The 16,614-nt window shown below is 46.5% G+C and overlaps 1 protein-coding gene across 1 annotated transcript in view; it reads left to right on the top strand.

The window, feature by feature from the left end:
- WDR88 (WD repeat domain 88) overlaps positions 1 to 16,614 on the top strand; it is a 45,639-nt gene that overhangs the window by 14,728 nt on the left and 14,297 nt on the right. Inside the window, exons 2-6 of the mRNA XM_045440111.1 lie at positions 814 to 924; positions 6,330 to 6,418; positions 7,626 to 7,689; positions 10,446 to 10,584; positions 12,002 to 12,131. Of these exons, the coding sequence (XP_045296067.1) occupies positions 814 to 924; positions 6,330 to 6,418; positions 7,626 to 7,689; positions 10,446 to 10,584; positions 12,002 to 12,131 (533 nt within the window). The remainder of the gene's footprint in view (positions 1 to 813; positions 925 to 6,329; positions 6,419 to 7,625; positions 7,690 to 10,445; positions 10,585 to 12,001; positions 12,132 to 16,614) is intronic.

Genomic DNA, 16,614 nt, shown 5'->3' with positions numbered 1-16,614 from the left:
TTCAAAGTATAAGTTTTATACGTTTTTGTTAAATTTATTCCTGTTTTGATGCCTTTATAAATGGATTTTTTTCTACAGTATGGCGGTTCCTCAAAAAATTAAAAATAGAACTACCCTATGACCTAGCAATTACACTACTAGGAACTTATCCAAAGAATATAAAAATGCTTATTTGAAGGGGCACATGTACCCCAATGTTTATAGCAGTGCTATCAACAATAGCCAAATTATGGAAAGAGCCCAAATGTCCACTGAATGATGAATGGATAAAGAAGATGTGGTACATATATACAATGGAATACTACTCGGTGATGAGAAAGAATGAAATCTTGTCATTTGCAACAATGTGGATGGAACTGGAGGGTGTTATGCTAAGCGAAATAGGTCGGTCAGAGAAAGACAGCTATGCTATGGTTTCACTCATGTGGAATTTGAGAAACTCAACAGATGAACATAGGGGAAGGGAAGAAAAAACAGAGATGGAGGCAAACCATAAGAGACTCGTTAATACAGAGAACAAACAGGATTCCTGGAGTGGGGTGGGTTAAATGGGTGATGGGAATTAAGGAGGGCACTTTTTGAGGTGAACACTGGGTATGTAAGAGACGAATCATGGGGTTCTACTTCTGAAGCCAAGACTACACTGTATGTTAACTAACTTGAACATAAATTTTTTTAAAAAAAGAATTTCTTTTCTTAGGGTTTTTTCCCCCCAGATTGTTCACTGTGAGTGTATAGAAAAACAATTGACTCTTTGATGTTGATCTTGTATTTTGTAACTTGCTGAACTCATTCAATCTATCCTTTTTTCAGATCCCATTTAAAATTATGAAGGGACACAGTCACATTGTGAGTTCCTGTAACTTCTGTGTGGATGACACAAAGCTCCTCAGTGGCTCCTATGACTGCACTGTGAAGCTGTGGGTAGGTGGCCCGGCATTAGGTGGGATGAAAATATCCCATAAGCTTTCCCATATCTTGTGGAGAGATCGCCAATACTGAGTTCCCAGACACTCAAGGATCCCAAAGATTTGGAAAGAACTTTCTGCGCAAAATTCAAGAAAAAGAAGCAAAGTGAGGGTTCCGCCCTAGTGTCAAGCCAGTGGAGAGAGATGAGTTTATTGTAGTCAGCCTGTTGATTTGGAAGCAGGAGGAGCAGGGGGCAGGGACCACTGCGCTGGAACTCCCCACCTATTGTGGGATGGTCCCAGCGGTGCCTAGGGCTCGCCTGAGATCTCTGAGCTGTGACATCTCTTTGGGTCTCCTTCTCATTTGGAAAATTCACTTTCATCCATAGAGATGGTATGGCCAGGCTTAGGTGGTCACAGAAGACAGAAAAGTGGCCAGGCCTGGGACCTGTCCATGAGCGGTGGTTGGAAGGGGCAGGCTGGAGCACGGATCAGTGCCCCAAGGTTCAGGAAGCAGGGGCGTGACGGTCATGTGAGGTTGCGGAGACGTGGCACTGAGAACTCTTCCAAAGCCTCTGTGCATAGCCAGTGACCCTGGGAGGGCTGTCTGGGGGCACTGCTGGCCCATCACGGGGGGTTGATGAGGGAGCAGGAATGGGAGATGACAATGGCCATTGGAGCCAGGCCACAGATGACTGTGTGGCTGGGGCTTGGCCCATGGGGGAGGACAGTCCATTCTGAGTTTTGCCGTCTCCTCTGGCTTCAGGGGTGGGAGGGGACAGAAGTAAGTCTGGGCTGGTTCCTGGGTTCTGGCCTGGGTAATCAGGTGGAAGATAGCCCCTCACCCTCCAGATGACCACAGAGGTCACCTTCTGTGTCATCAGTGGGCACCAAGGCCAGGCAGATTAGGCAGGAGGGTTTGGGGATTGTCCAAGTGGTTCAGCTCTGTGACCCTGGGTGGTTACATGACCTCCGGGGCCTCCTTGAAACTTTCCAGGTCCAGCTGCATGCGGGGGCTACCCTGGGGCCTGCTCTGCCAATTCCTGGCCCCAGCAGACATCCACTCCTCACCTCTACTCTGGCCCTTAGAAAATCCACTCTCCCAGCCCCAAATCTCTTTCTCGGAAAACTGGTTCCTCTGAGAGCCTCAAACCGCTTCTCAACCATCTGAGGTGAGATGGCGAGGGAGCTCTGCTCGTTGTCATCACCCAGGGGAGCAAGAGGGCAGCTTTCCAGGTGTGCCTCCTGCTTGGCCAGCTGCACATCTTTGCCACTTTCTTCTCGCCTTTGGCACCAGTGGAGGGAGTCACAGGAGTTTCTGTCTATTTGGGCCAAAAATCTCTTGTCTCTGAAAGGGGAAATATGCCTGTTTCTCTTGCCCCAAGATTAAAGACCACCCACTGAGATGTCTCTGGTTCCCCACAGTGGCCTGGCTGCCTAATCCATGCTGCTGTATCTAGGATGCGGTCACGTCGGCCTGTCCGAGTGTCCTGATACCAGCCTCGCTCACGGCCTTGCTGGTTTCTGCCACTTTCTCCAGGTCGCTGCCCTCCCTCCTTTCTTCCCCCTCAGTCGCCAGTTGTCTGTCTTGGCTGCGCCATTGACACCTCCTCCAAGAAGCCCTCTTTCCTCCTCCTGGTTCTCTTTTCCCCATCTTTGCCCTTTGGCTGCCTCCTCCTGTGGCTGTCCCTGCCCCTGCACAGCTGACGTTCTCGAACCCTCCCTGGGGTAGATGACTCAGCCATTGCCCCGCACACTGCCTTCTCCCGTCGCAGTATCTTGGCCAAAATGTCCCCTTGCTTCTCCTTTCTCTTCCCACTCCTGTCACCTCCCATCTCCCATCCCTCCTCTCGGCTCCGCCCGGAACCCAAACATCTGATTTAATCTTTTGAAAGCTCCCTTCACCCTCACTGTGGACCATTGTGAATAATTAGGAAAGTCCATACCTGTAAGTGGGGACGAAATCACTATCCTGCACGCGACATCCCTCTAGTGTATGGGCACACCTCTTTCTAGTCATTAAGAGATAACAGCTTTGGTGGTTTTTTTCACGGTACAAAGAAGAAGCGAGAGCCATCATTTCACGACTCTGGAGTTAATTGCTGTGAAAATGTTGGAGGAGTATATGTCTATTTTTTTTTCTTGTTCACACACATATATGCATGTTTATGAAACTGAGACCATAAAGAAATGCTATTTACATAACCACAATAAACTTGGGCTACGGATATTATCACATTTGCCTTATTTTTACAACTATTTCTTGGTGCCCGTTCTTTCCCATCCATTTGAAATCTGACCAGTATCCCTGCCTTGAATTATCTGAGTCCACAGAGGGGTTCCTGCTTCCAAATGCTAGGTGAAGAGGGAGCTTTCAATTATTTCCTTCCCATGGCCCTGACCAATGGCCCATTCATTTCAAGAAACATTCAGTACAAGACAGAGACTTTCCCACCGTCTTTGGAATTCACTAACAAAATCTGGCTTGTTTGCTATAGATCTCTTGCCAAAGGATTCCCTTCACATTTTCTAAGAGGTGCACATTTTCCAAGAGGGTTATCGGCCTGTAGTCATTCCTCCTCTTGGCCGTAAGGTGTCACTACTGAATGCTGAAGTTGCACATGGACCCCATGGACACTGGTTCGTTCCGGTGCTGCCCTTAGCTGACCGGGGGCGCTGCGCAAACTGCAGTCCCAGGCCCCACTGTGATCATTTGCTTAGTTCTGTGTTCGTGCCAGAGCAATGCACCTGCCAGGGGGGCTGCAGCCTGGGTGTGTCCTGTCCTGGTGTGTTCCCCTTTGGATTCCTGGTGTCTCTTCCTGCCTCTGATTAGGGCCTGCTGGGTTACCCAAACACAAGCCCACTGTTTGGAACGGGGGTTGAGGGTCTGGGTCTGTGCAGAAAAGAGTTCACATAGCAGGTCTGAGACTGCTGGTGAGGCTGGCTTGGCCGGCATCTGGGAGCTAGACTGGTAAATGGTATCCTACAATCGTGAAACTTCCCCCAAGTGTCAAAGAGGGCTCACTGTACCCATAAACCCTTGTTGGTGCAAGCCATGTGGCTTATGCTGAGCACTTGCTTTGCTTCTGGAGTCTGGATTTGGTGTATGCCAGAGAATCCCCCCAAAACCCTGGGCCCCAAGACTCAGGCACACCTCCCCGATAGACAACACGTCACACGTGCTGTTACAACTGGTTGCTGGAGGAATTAAGCATGTCCTGTGTGATCCACTGGGAGAGACTCTTGGAAGCTTGTGTCTGGTTCTCTCTGGACTTCACCCCATGCCCCTGTCCCTTTGCTGATTTTGCTTTGTGTCCTTTGCTGTAACCTTAGCTGTGGATATGACTATTTGTGGAGCCCTGTGAATCCTGGAGGATCACTGAGCCTGGGGGTGGTCTTGGGGACCCCTGACACAGGGTCCTTTGCCCCCCCCGCCTTGCCCCAGCATGACTTGGGCTCTTCATGCAAAGTGGTTTCTGCATATCAGGAAGTATTGTCACAGGCCTGCCCTGGTTGGCCTGAAGCTCCTGAACTGTGCATCATATTTTCACCTAGCAACTCAAGACCTTTCTAGGAATTCATTATCTTACCAGTAACCTGTTTTTCAAGGGGACTTTCCACCCCTGCTTATCCCGAAAAGCTGTTGGCATCTTTCTTTTTTTTTTTTTTTAATTTTATTTTTTAGTTTTTAAAATTTACGTCCAAATTAGTTAGCATATAGTGCAACAATGATTTCAGGAGTAGATTCCTTAATGCCCCTTATCCATTTAGCCCATCCCCCCTCCCACAACCCCTCCAGTAACCCTCTGTTTGTTCTCCATATTTAAGAGTCTCTTATGTTTTGTCCCCCTCTCTGTTTTTATATTGTTTTTGTTTCCTTTCCCTTATGTTCATCTGTTTTGTCTCTTAAAGTCCTCATATGAGTGAAGTCATATGCTTTTTGTCTTTCTCTGACTAACTTCACTTAGCATAATACCCTCTAGTTCCATCCACGTAGTTGCAAATGGCAAGATTACATTCATTTTGATTGCCGAGTAATACTCCATCGTATATATATACCACATCTTTGTCCATTCATCCATCGATGGACATTTGGGCTCTTTCCATACTTTGGCTATTGTTGATAGTGCTGCTATAAACATGGGGGTGCATGTGTCCCTTCGAAACGGCACATCTGTATCCCTTGGATAAGTGCCTAGTAGTGCAATTGCTGGGTCGTAGGGTAGTTCTATTTTTAGTTTTTTGAGGAACCTCCATACTGTTTTCCAGAGTGGCTGCAACAGCTTGCATTCCCATGTTGGCACATTTCTTACTGAAAATATTTCATCTCTGCCATAATGGGCACTTTTCACTTCGGCACCCTGTTTTATTCCCCTCGTGTTATCTAGTTTTTACCTGGCTTTGTTCTCATCATATTCTCTAGTTATTTTTTAAAAAAATTTTAAATGTTTATTTATTTTTGAGAGAGAGAGAGAGAGAGACAGAGCATGAGCGGGGGAGGGGCAGAGAGAGACGGAGACACAGAATCCAAAGTAGACTCCAGGCTCTGAGCTGTCAGCACAGAGTCGGATGCGGGGCTCGAACCCACGAGCAGCAAGATCATGACCTGAGCTGAAGTCGGATGCTTAACTGACTGAGCCACCCAGGTGCCCCTGTAGTTATTATTTTTTTTAATGTTTATTTCTTTTTGAGGGAGAGAAAGAGAGCACAGTGGGGGAGGGCAAAGAGAGGGGGACAGAGGATCTGAAACAGGCTCTACCCTGACATTAGAGAGCCCCGATGCAGGGCTCGAACTCACGAGCCACGAGATCATGACCTGAACTGAAGTTGGACGTTCAGCCAACTGAGCCACCCCGGCGCCCCTATTCACTAGTTATTAACCGTCGACATACTAACAGTTGCTGACGCCCCACTGCTGGCATGCTGGGATTGGTCTTAGCCACTCCCCGGAGGTGACGGTGACCGGTACCCCGTGTGTTTAGCCTCCCCTCTCACCCACGTGGCGAACCCTTCCACGCTTAAGTCTTTGTGACCACAGTTTTGACTAGAAGAATTGCCGGGTCAAAGGGTGCGAACTTCTAAAAAGTTCTTGAAAGGTCTTGCGGATTCTGCAAAGCCTCTTCGGCCAGTAGCGTTGGAGAAAATTGTCTGCAGCTCTGTCCCCAGAGTGGCCCGTTGCCGTCTGGTGCCTGTGCAGTTGAGGGGGAGTTTCCCAGGGATACTGTGGGTGGCAGGGTGTCCTTGCTGCTCTGGGGAAGAGGCTGGGAAGTCCTTTTGCCCTCTTGAGCAAGGTGAGGGACATAAGACCACAGGTTCTCATACTTTGCCGTTTAGACGAGCTCGGGGCTGCCCTTGAGCTCAGTTCACGACTTGCACCAACGGCTCAGTGACCTCTCTCTCCCTCTCTCCTGTTGATTTGAGGATGCTGTGGATGGCTCAGTCATTCGGGATTTTGAGCACAGGCCCAATGCTCCTGTTTTAGAGTGCAGCGTGACGGCTGACAGCAAAAGGTGACCTTTCCTTCGTCTTGCACGGGTCAGGAGGAGTGAGGAGGCAGGCCAGGGACGACTTTCTGTTTTATGGGCAAATACACTCCCGTTCTCCCATATATATCCCCACGGTTTCCATGTTTCGCTGTAAGAGTCAAGGGGATGTGACAACTCTGCAAATTCAAAGCGCTAAAAAGACAACAAGTATTGTGGCTAAGACAAAGCCAGTCTGCATTCTCTTCCCGTAGTTACACCCGTGGGCTGTGGACCCTGCGAGGGGTCACTGGCCATTGAGGCCCAGGCAGCATCTCACAGGGGAAACAGAGGCAGGCACGCCCCAGCTCGGAGGCAGCCGTGTGCACACAAGAGCCTCTGGGAGACATTTGCTTAAGCCCCTCATGAGCAGGTGAAATGGGCCTTTAAAACAAGGGGTTTGCTTTAAAATAGATTTACTTAAAATTTTTTTTTTGATATTTTTATTTATTTTTGAGACAGAGAGAAATCACAGCTCGGGAGGGGCAGAGTGGGAGGGAGGCAGGAACCAAAGCAGGCTCCATGCAGGTAGCAGAGAGCCCGATACAGGGCCCGACCTCACGAGCTGTGAGATCATGACCTGAGCTGAAGTCAGACACTGACCCAACTGAGCCGTCCAGGCCGCCCCTAGATTTACTTTTATCCAGCAGTTACAAAACTAGTAAAAACTAGTATTGGAACATTACGTGATATGGGGGACACGGATTACCACGGAAGCACGCAACGGAAGAAAGATACATGTATATTATTATGTACAAAGGTACAGCTATGTTATTTTTACTAGGTGTAAAAAAGAATATTTCAGAACAAAGTGAGCTGTCAAAGTGTTTTCCTGTAACAAGACGTGAGCAGAGAAGGAAACAGTGGGTCCGTGTGAGCCGTAGGTATCCCCTCAGAAGAAGACAGTCATTCCCAGAAGAGAAGACACGGTCCCTTTAATGCCCTAAATATGAAAGAACACATCTGGGTGGCTGAGGGATTCAGGAAGGGCATGCGGTAATGCCTCGGTGTTAGGATCTGTCTGTTTTCAGTGAGGCTCATGGAGGGGGCCGGGAGCGTTTCGAGAAAGATTCAGGTATTACTTGCAACCTTGGTCCTAAGTTATAGAAATTTTCTATGAAGAAATTTCCAGGTTTTTTTTTTTTTTTTTCCATAGAACCTGTAGCCATAACTGTCTGGGTCATTTTCTTGGCAGAATTATTGCAGCGTCCTATGACAAAGCAGTGAGGGCTTGGGACCTTGAGACAGGCAAGCTGCTGGTGAGTGTGCCCCGCCCAGCGCGGCAGCACGGGGTCTTGACTGGGCTTTGGGGGCCTTGGGCTGGGCCTGGGGTGGGAAGGGAAAGCAGTCTTTCAGAAAAGGAGGGTTGTCTCAGGGACACCAGATGATGGCGGGTGGGTGTTGGGGAAGGAAAGCTTCTTGGTGCTTTTGCTGGAAGGATGGGAAGAGTTTGGATACCCAAAAGAAGCAAGGGTCGCTCGCGGTCAGGAAGGAAGGACCATCGAATTCAAGGCTGAGGGAACTGCACAGGGAAAGAGACCCTCCTCTGTGGGGTGTTGGGATTTGATGGGGCGGGAAGCAGAGCTGAGGCCATGGGACAAAGGCCACGTGGTCAAAGCACGAGTGTCCAGGGGAGGGTCTTCTCCCCATCTTGGAGGGGCCACCATCCATCCATCCATCCAAACCAGCCTGAGACTCCCTCTCTCTCTGTCTGGTGCCCAGGCAGCCCTGGCCCTGCCCAAGGGGCTCCCCAGGGAGCTCCTGAATGCTCCCCTTTGCTCCTCTTTTCTTCTTAGTGCAAAGATCAGTTTATTTCACTGTAAAAACCCCAGAGGTGATAGTTAATAACTTGGCGTCTCTTTTCCTGTGTCTGCGTACATTTCCATATGAACACAGGCAAGTATGTTCTGTTAACAACATGGCATGATCCTGTGCATACTTCTGGATCTTGACTTTTTTTTTTTCACCACTTAAAAACAAACGGGTAAGTAAGTATATACCAATGTCATCCTTCGTAATGGATGCATGGATTCCGTGGTATGGATAAGTCAGACTGTGTTTCACCATCCCGTTATGGGACACTGGGGCTGTTTTCACGTTTCCCTATCATGAACAATGCTACAATGAGGAAACTTTGCATATAACTTTTGATACCTAGGATCCAATATTTATTTTTATTTTTATTTTTTTCAATGTTTTATTTTTATTTTTGGGACAGAGAGAGACAGAGCATGAATGGGGGAGGGGCAGAGAGAGAGGGAGACACAGAATCGGAAACAGGCTCCAGGCTCTGAGCCATCAGCCCAGAGCCCGACGCGGGGCTCGAACTCATGGACCGCGAGATCGTGACCTGGCTGAAGTCGGACGCTTAACCGACTGCGCCACCCAGGCGCCCCTAGGATCCAATATTTTTAAGGAAATAGAGCTGGATTTGACTGCTAATTTGATATAGAAACATGGCGTTTTAAAAATTGTCATCTAGACATCTGTGCCAACTCATATCCAAGGCACTGGAAGGGAGCTCACCCTCTTCATGCCAGATATCATGATTTAAAAAAAATTTTTTTTAGCCAGTTTGGGTAGATGAAAAATGAGACGAACATTGATTACTCCTGACTTTGAGCATTTTTCCAAATGTTTATTTCTTCTCTTGTAAATTTCCTGCTCTTGTCTCTAGCCAGTTTTTCTATTTGAGATGCTTTTCTTTTTCTTCTTTAAACTTCTTTACAGTACTTTTATTTATTTTTGTTGCACAATGATCCATGCCACTTGCCAACTACAGAGCTGAATTAGTTATCCACCACCGCTTGACAAATTAGGCCAAAACTTAACAGCTTGAAACAACAAACACTTATTATCTCGTGGTTTCTGACAGTCAGAAATCTAGGAGCCACTTAGCTGGGTGGTTCTGGTTCAAGTTTCTTATTTAAAAAAAAATTCTTTTAAGTTTATTTATTTTGAGAGACAGAGGAGGGGCAGAGGAGGGGCAGAGAGGGAGGGAGAGAGAGAATCCCAGGCAGGCTCCATGCTGTCAGCACAGAGCCCAATGTGGGGCTCCAACTCATGAACCATGAGATCATGACCTGAGCCAAAACCAAGAGTTGGAAGCTTAACTGACTGAGCCACCCAGGGACCCCTGGTTCAAGTTTCTTATGAGGTCACAGTTAAGATGTCATCTGGGGTTAAGGTCATCTGAAGGCTCAACTGGGGCTCATCTTCCAAGATGGTGCACCCACATGGCTTTTGGCAGGAACCCTCAGTTGCTCTCCACTTGGGTGTCTCCCTAGGGCTGCTTGAGTTTACTCCCTCAGAGTAAGTGATCCAAGAGAGAGCAAGGAGGAAGCTATGGTTTCTTTTATGACCTGGTCACATGCTGTCACTCTGCCATATTCTATTCATTAGAAGTGAGTCACCAAGTCCAGCCCATACACAAGGGGTAGGGAATTAGGCTGCACCTTTTGGAGGGAGGACTGTCAAAGGATTTGCGGGCATATTTTAAAGCTGTCACAATGGCAATACCATAATTTATAACCTACAGAGAGATCCTGCTTTCCTAGAATGCGGAGCAGCTCAGTGTCCCCTTCTTGGGGTTTGGTGCCAGCCTGTCCCAAGGGATTGTGAGATGCCCAAGGGACTGGGCTGCAGTGTCTTGTCCACAGTGCTGGGCACATGGCAGATACTTAATAAACACTTGTTTACCAAACTGAACAGGAGTGAAGTTGGTCATTACTAGAACCTTGCTGCCAGTTCCACTAGCCGCTCTACCTGTCCTTGTCCATCTGTCCTGGAGACAGCTTAATGAATTGCATTTATTAATTTAATTAGGTAAAACTACACGAACTTAAAAATTCAGTTCCTTACCGGCACTAGCCCATTACAAGTACTCAACGGCCACATGTGGCCAGAGGCTAGTATGTTGGATAGTGCCTAGATGGAACATTTCTGTCATCACAGAAAGTTCTACTGGACAGCTGGGCTAGAGAGAGAACAGCCTTTTGATTGTTGCCCTATTCAGTGGAAGATCAACCATGAAACCTTCATAGCCTCCTGTAAGCTTTCTCCTGATGGCAAATACGTGGTCTCAGCCTTGGACGTGGATCGCGGAATCTGTATAACAGATGCGGAAAACGCCACCACTGTGTCACACATCAAAAGTGAGTTTGCATGGGCTCCCTGCTCTGTTCTGTCTGCGATGGTAACAGCTGCTTGTCACTTAACTGACAGTGACTTTTGATTGCCTTATTTGGTGAAGCTGTAATGAGCGGCATCATTACAGATAGACACTCATTGATAGAACACCAGCAGCTAAAACCATCATCGGTTAAGGCTTTTATGATTAACCCCGTTTGTAATAAATGAAAAAGTGTTCTGTTCAATGTCATGCAGACGTTTAAAGCCCAATCTTTTACTGAGCGGAGGCTCAGCCTTTATAGTATTTTTATAGGTATTTTTAAAATATAAAGATGAAAGGGGCACCTGGAAGGCTCAGTCGATTGATTTCGGCTCAGGTCGTGATCTCACACTTTGTGGGATCAAGCCCTGAGACTGGCATGGGGCTGACAGCACGGAGCCTGCTTGGGGTTCTCTCTCTCTCTCTCTCTCTCTCTCTCCCCCCCTCTCCCCTGTGTTCTCTCTCTCAAAATAAACTTAAAAAAATACATATATATAAATAAAGATAATAATCATCAGATGTCAATTTTCTGGTTGTGATACTGTATGATAGTTATGCAAGGTGTTTCTATTGGGGGAAACTGGGTGACAGGCACATAGGCTCTCTCAGTGTTATTCCTCACAAGGGCATGCAAGGTGACAGTTATCTCAAAATAAAACATTAAAAAATATGCAATCGTTGTAAAACATTTGGTAACTATGTAAAGTAAAAAGCACAAGGCTGCTCTGTGTGTCCTGTCTCCTCCGTGGGGGTGTCTATTATGAACAACATGTTACTGGGTGGCCTTCCCGACCTCTGTGAGTGTGTGTGGGCATGTGTGTGTGCACATCCCAATCCTACTTCCCATGTGCACCTTGTGTTCATGTTTATCAGCACAGATCTGTGGCATGTGCACGGCCCCACGGCTTGCCCCTCCCCTCTCCTGTGTCCCCTCATACTCTACCCATCCTCCCCCTCCAGGTTCTAATTGCACCCCACACTTTTCCACGCTCTGTCCAACCTCCAGGCCTGTGCACGTGTTCCTTCTGCTGGGAGCCCTCTTCCTATTCTGTTTCCCCTGCTAACTTTTAGCGCCCCTCCTCGACCTGTCAGGGCTGGGCCAGCCATCTGTTGGCCAGGAACCATGACCACTCATGGCTCCTGACACCTGTGGGTTGTAGCTTCCACAAGGCGTCTCTCCATCAGACCGGGAGCTCTGTTCATGCTTCTTCTTCTCAGCCTGGCACACAGTAGGCACCTGGGAAATGTCTGTGCAAGTGAGGAGTCCCTCGTGAAACTGGGAATCATGTTTCTGTAGTACTGTCTCAGTCTGGGGGAGTAGTGTGAGCTTCTGGGCCACGTGGAGCTTGTGGCCTGGAATGTGGAATGTCAGGTGATGAGTCCCTTTCCCTGTGCCTCAGATCATCACAGCCGGTCTCTCACGGCATGCTGCTTTGACCCCGACAGCCAGAAGGTGGCTTCCGTCTCATTGGACAAAAGCATCAAGATCTGGGATATTACATCCCAAGCCACGCTGCTCACCATCACCAAGTGAGGGGGGGCCCCATCCTGCAGCAGAGAGGTGGGCTGGAGTCCCCGTTCAGACCCTCCTGGATTTGGCCCGCACACTTTCAGCTGTGAGCTGGCATCCACATGGGGCATCCCCAGCTTGGTCACAGGTGCTCGGAGGAGGCTGGAGATGGAGAAAGTGAAGGAGGGAGGTGGGCGGGGGGACACCACTAGCTGTGGCTTCTGGGCAGGGACAGGCCTCAGGTGCGTTTGTTTCCATGTGAGCCAACACTGGAAAACATTGTGCAGAGCCTCCCCACCTCCCTCCTAAATGTGAATTTCCAGGGTCTCCTGTGAAATGGGAAGATCTGATAATCCAGGGCTGCAAGGGTTACCTGTCAGGTGGCCACCACCAGGCGGGGGCCAGTCCTCTCCACCAGGCCCTGGAGTCAGGATCCCAGAATGTGTATGTGCCCCGTCACCCTGCCTGCTCTGCTCAATCAGGAGCCTTGCTGGACTGGGCCAGGCTGTCCCATGGGTGTCTGGCCAGGGGTCAAGAGTGTGCAGGTTCGGGGATGTCTGGATGGCTCAGTCAGTTAAGCGTCCAGCTTTGGCTCAGGTCATGATCTCATGGTTCATGGGTTCAAGCCCCACGTTGGGCTTTGTGCTGACAGCTCAGAGCCTGGAGCCTGCTTCAGATTCTTGTCTCTCTCTGCCCCTCCCGTGCTAGTGCTGTCTCTGTCTCTCAAAAATGAATAAAAACATTAAAAATTAAAAAAAAAAAAAAGAGTGTGTAGGTTCATATCCTGTGTGACCTTGGACCTTAGTTTCCTCACCTGCAAACCGAGCAGAGGTGACATCTGAGTGAGATCCTTAGCGCAGGCCACACGATGGGTGCTCAACACGTGCTGTTACTGAGAGTGACTCTCGTGGAAACCTGGGTGGGGGTGCTGTGGAACGCCTCCTTAGCCCAGTGGGGGATGGGGTGCAGACAGCAGAGGTGGCCGCAGTTCCAGCTATGGGCAAGTGTCATAGTCCACGCCGTTCTGTTTTCCCCATGGAGGTGGAAAGGGAAACAAGCAAAATGTTTATTGGTATTTTTTTAGGTTTATTTATTTCGAGAGAAAGGGAGAGAGAGAGCGAGCGAGCGAGAGAGAGACAGAGCAGGGAAGGAGTAGAGAGAGAGGGAGAGAGAGAGTCCCAAGCAGGCTCCATGCTGTTACCCCAGAGCCTGATGCGGGGCTCGAACCTGCGAACTGTGAGATCATGATTTGAACTAAAACCAAGAGTCAGATGCTTACCCTGATGAACCACCCAGGCACCCCTCTATTGGTATTAAAAATTTTTTTTTAATTAAAAAAAATATTTATTCATTTTGAGAGTGAGAGACAGAGTGTGAGTGGGGGAGGGGGGGAGAGAGAGACAGAGACAGAGACAGAGACAGAATCCGAAGCAGGCTCCTGGCTCTGAGCTGTCAGCACAGAGCCCAACGTGGGGCTCAAACACACGTACTGTGAGATCATGACCTGAGCTGAAGTTGGACGCTTAGCTGACTGAGCCACCCAGGCACCCTATTGGTATTTTTGATCAACCCAAATGTATGATTTTTTTTTTTTTTGGAAATAGTTTTTAGCAAGAAAATATAAAGGCAAAGATTCTTGGTGACAGGTGACAGGGCTTCAGCCTCTGAAGTTACACATGGCCCCACAGAGGGCCCCACACTTGATTTAATGCTCTGCTGTCAATGTCCTTAAATTCTTAGTTTTTGAACAAGGGACCTTGCATGTTTTTATTTCAAAAATATGTAATTTACTTTTTGAAGATGTAAAATATGCAACACAGTACAAAATTTAAAAGGAACAAAAGGATATATAGTGAAAAATCTCTCCTACCTGTCTTGTAACCATTCAGTTTCCCCAGAAGCCATCACTTTTCCCTTTCCTTCCTTCCTGCCTGTCTTTCTCTCTTGACAGCTTCACTGAGATAGAATTCACACAGCAGAGAATTCACCCATTTCAAGTGAACAGTGGTTTGGAGGCTATCACATTGTTATCTTTTAAGTTGTGGTAAACTACACATAAAGTAAAATTTTCATTTTAACCATTTAAAGTTAATCACTGGCATTCATTACATTTACAATATTGTGCAATCATCCCCACTGTCTTGCATTACCTTTCATTACCCAAACAAGAACCCCGTGTCCGTTAAACCATAATTCCCCACTCCCTCCAACCCCAGCCCCTGGCAACCTGTATTCTGTATTTCTGCTCTGTGAATCTGTCTGTACTGGATGTTCCATACAAATGCAATCATACATTACTTGACCTTTTGTGTCTGGCTTCTTTCATGTAGCATCCTGTTTGTAAAATTCACCCATGTAGCATGTATTAGAACTTCATTCCTTTTTCACGACAGAACGATATTTCATTATTTGTTTATCCACATTTTGCTTATCTGTTCCTCTGTCCAGGGACACTTGAGTTGCTTCTATCTTTTGGCTATTGTGAATAGTGCTGTCATGAACATTAGCAGATGGATATCTGTTCAGGTCCCTGCTTTCAGTTCTTTTGGCTATATGCCTAGGAGTGGACTTTCTGGATCATATGGTAATACTATCTATAGCTTTTGGAGGAACTGGGACCTTGCATTTTAATCATGCACTGGGTCCTGCAAATTATCTTAGCTGGTCTTGCTAAAGGATTTTAAAAATTCAGTCTCAACCTATTTGGAAACTTACAGGGCGTAAGTATAAATAAGTGATATTTTTTTGGCTTCAAATGTCAAACATAATTAAGAAAACTCCAGAGAGAAGAACAGTCTATTGTATTTACCCATACTTTTGCCTACCATGTTCTGTCCTCCTTTCTGATGGTCCAAGTTTCCTTCTTTCCCCATTTCCTTTCTGTTTAAAAAAAAAAATCCTTTCAGCTATTCTTTTAGAATACTTCTGAGGGCAACAAATTATCTTAGTTCTCCTTAATCCGAAAATGTCTTCATTCCCCTTTCATTCTTAAAGGATATTTTTGCTGGATATAAAAATCAGGGCTGACATTTTTTTTTCCATTTATTTGAAATCTGTCATGTCACTTTCTTCTGATCTTCATGGTTTCTGATGAAGAATCCACTGCCATTCAAATTGTTTTTCTCCTATAGATAAGATGCCATTTCTCTCTTGCTGCTTTCAAGATTTTTTTCTTTGTCTTAAGTTTTCAGAAGTTTAATGATGTGTTTATTTAGTTTAATTTTTAAAGTTTATTATTTTGAAACGGAGAAGGGGAAGAGAGAGAGAGAGAGAGTATTTCAAGAAGGCTCTGCAAGGTGAAATCATGACTTGAACTGAAATCAAGAGTTGGACACTTAACTGACTGAGACACCCAGGTGCCCTTTTAATTCAATATTTTTAAAGTAATCCCTACTCCCAGTGTGGGGCTCGAACTCAGGACCCCTAGATCAAGGTTTGCACTAGAAGTTTAATTATGATGTGTCAGGGTGTAGATTTTTTGGGGTTCATCCCACTTGAGTTTCACTTAGCTTTTTGAATCTGAAGATTTATGTCTTTTGCCAAATTGGTAAAATTTCAGACATAATCTCTTTTTTAAAATGTTTTTATTTATTTACTTATTTATTTACTTTTATGTATGTATGTATGTATGTACGTATGTATGTATGTTTGAGAGAAAGAGCACAAGGGAGGGGAAGAGACAGAGAGAGAGAGAGAGAGAGAGAGAGTCCTAAGCAGGCTCCACACTGTCAGCACAGAGCCCAATACAGGGTTTGAACCTACAAACCTTGAAATGATGACCTGAGCCAAAATCAAGAGTTGGATACTTAACTGACTGAGCCACCCAAGTACCCCCAGACATAGTCTCTGATTACTTTTTCAGCGCTACTGTTTTCTCCTTTCCCTCTGGGACTCCAAGGACACAAATTTTAGATCTTTTGTTATAGTCCCACAGGTCCCTCAGGCTGTTTTTTTTTTTTTTCTGTCAATTATTTTTTGAACTGGTTAATTTATATTGTCTGTTTTCATATTCACTTATTCTTTTCTCTGTCTTTTTCACTGATTTAATTTTGGTTATCATATTTTTCAGTTCTAAAATTTTCATTTGGTTCTTTGTCACATCTTCTATTTCTTTGCTGAGGCTTTCCATCTTTTCATTTGTTTTGAGCATGATCATAATTGTCCATCACAGCATTGTTATGGTGGCTGCTTAAAAATACTTGTCAGATAATTGTAATATCTGTGTCATCTCAGTGTTGAGAATCCGTTGATTAATCTTCTCATTCACAGGGAGATTTTTCTGGCTCTTAGTATGATGAGTGATTTCTGTTGTGTTGTGTACATTTTGTGTACACCACATTTTATTGTGTATTAATTATATTAGGAAACTCTCAGTCTTAGAATCTTGTTCTAGCAGGCCACCTCAGTACAGTCTGGAAAGTGTTGCAGTCAAGGTCCTTTTGGGCCCTTGCTGAGAGGGGTGGGGATGAGATGCATAAACATAAATGCACATCTCTGGGTAGT

This window comes from Leopardus geoffroyi, chromosome E2 (assembly GCF_018350155.1).
Source record: "Leopardus geoffroyi isolate Oge1 chromosome E2, O.geoffroyi_Oge1_pat1.0, whole genome shotgun sequence".
Taxonomy (NCBI): Eukaryota; Metazoa; Chordata; class Mammalia; order Carnivora; family Felidae; genus Leopardus; species Leopardus geoffroyi.
The sequence above is the reverse complement of the archived record's forward strand: the minus strand, read 5'-3'. Positions and strand labels throughout refer to the sequence as shown.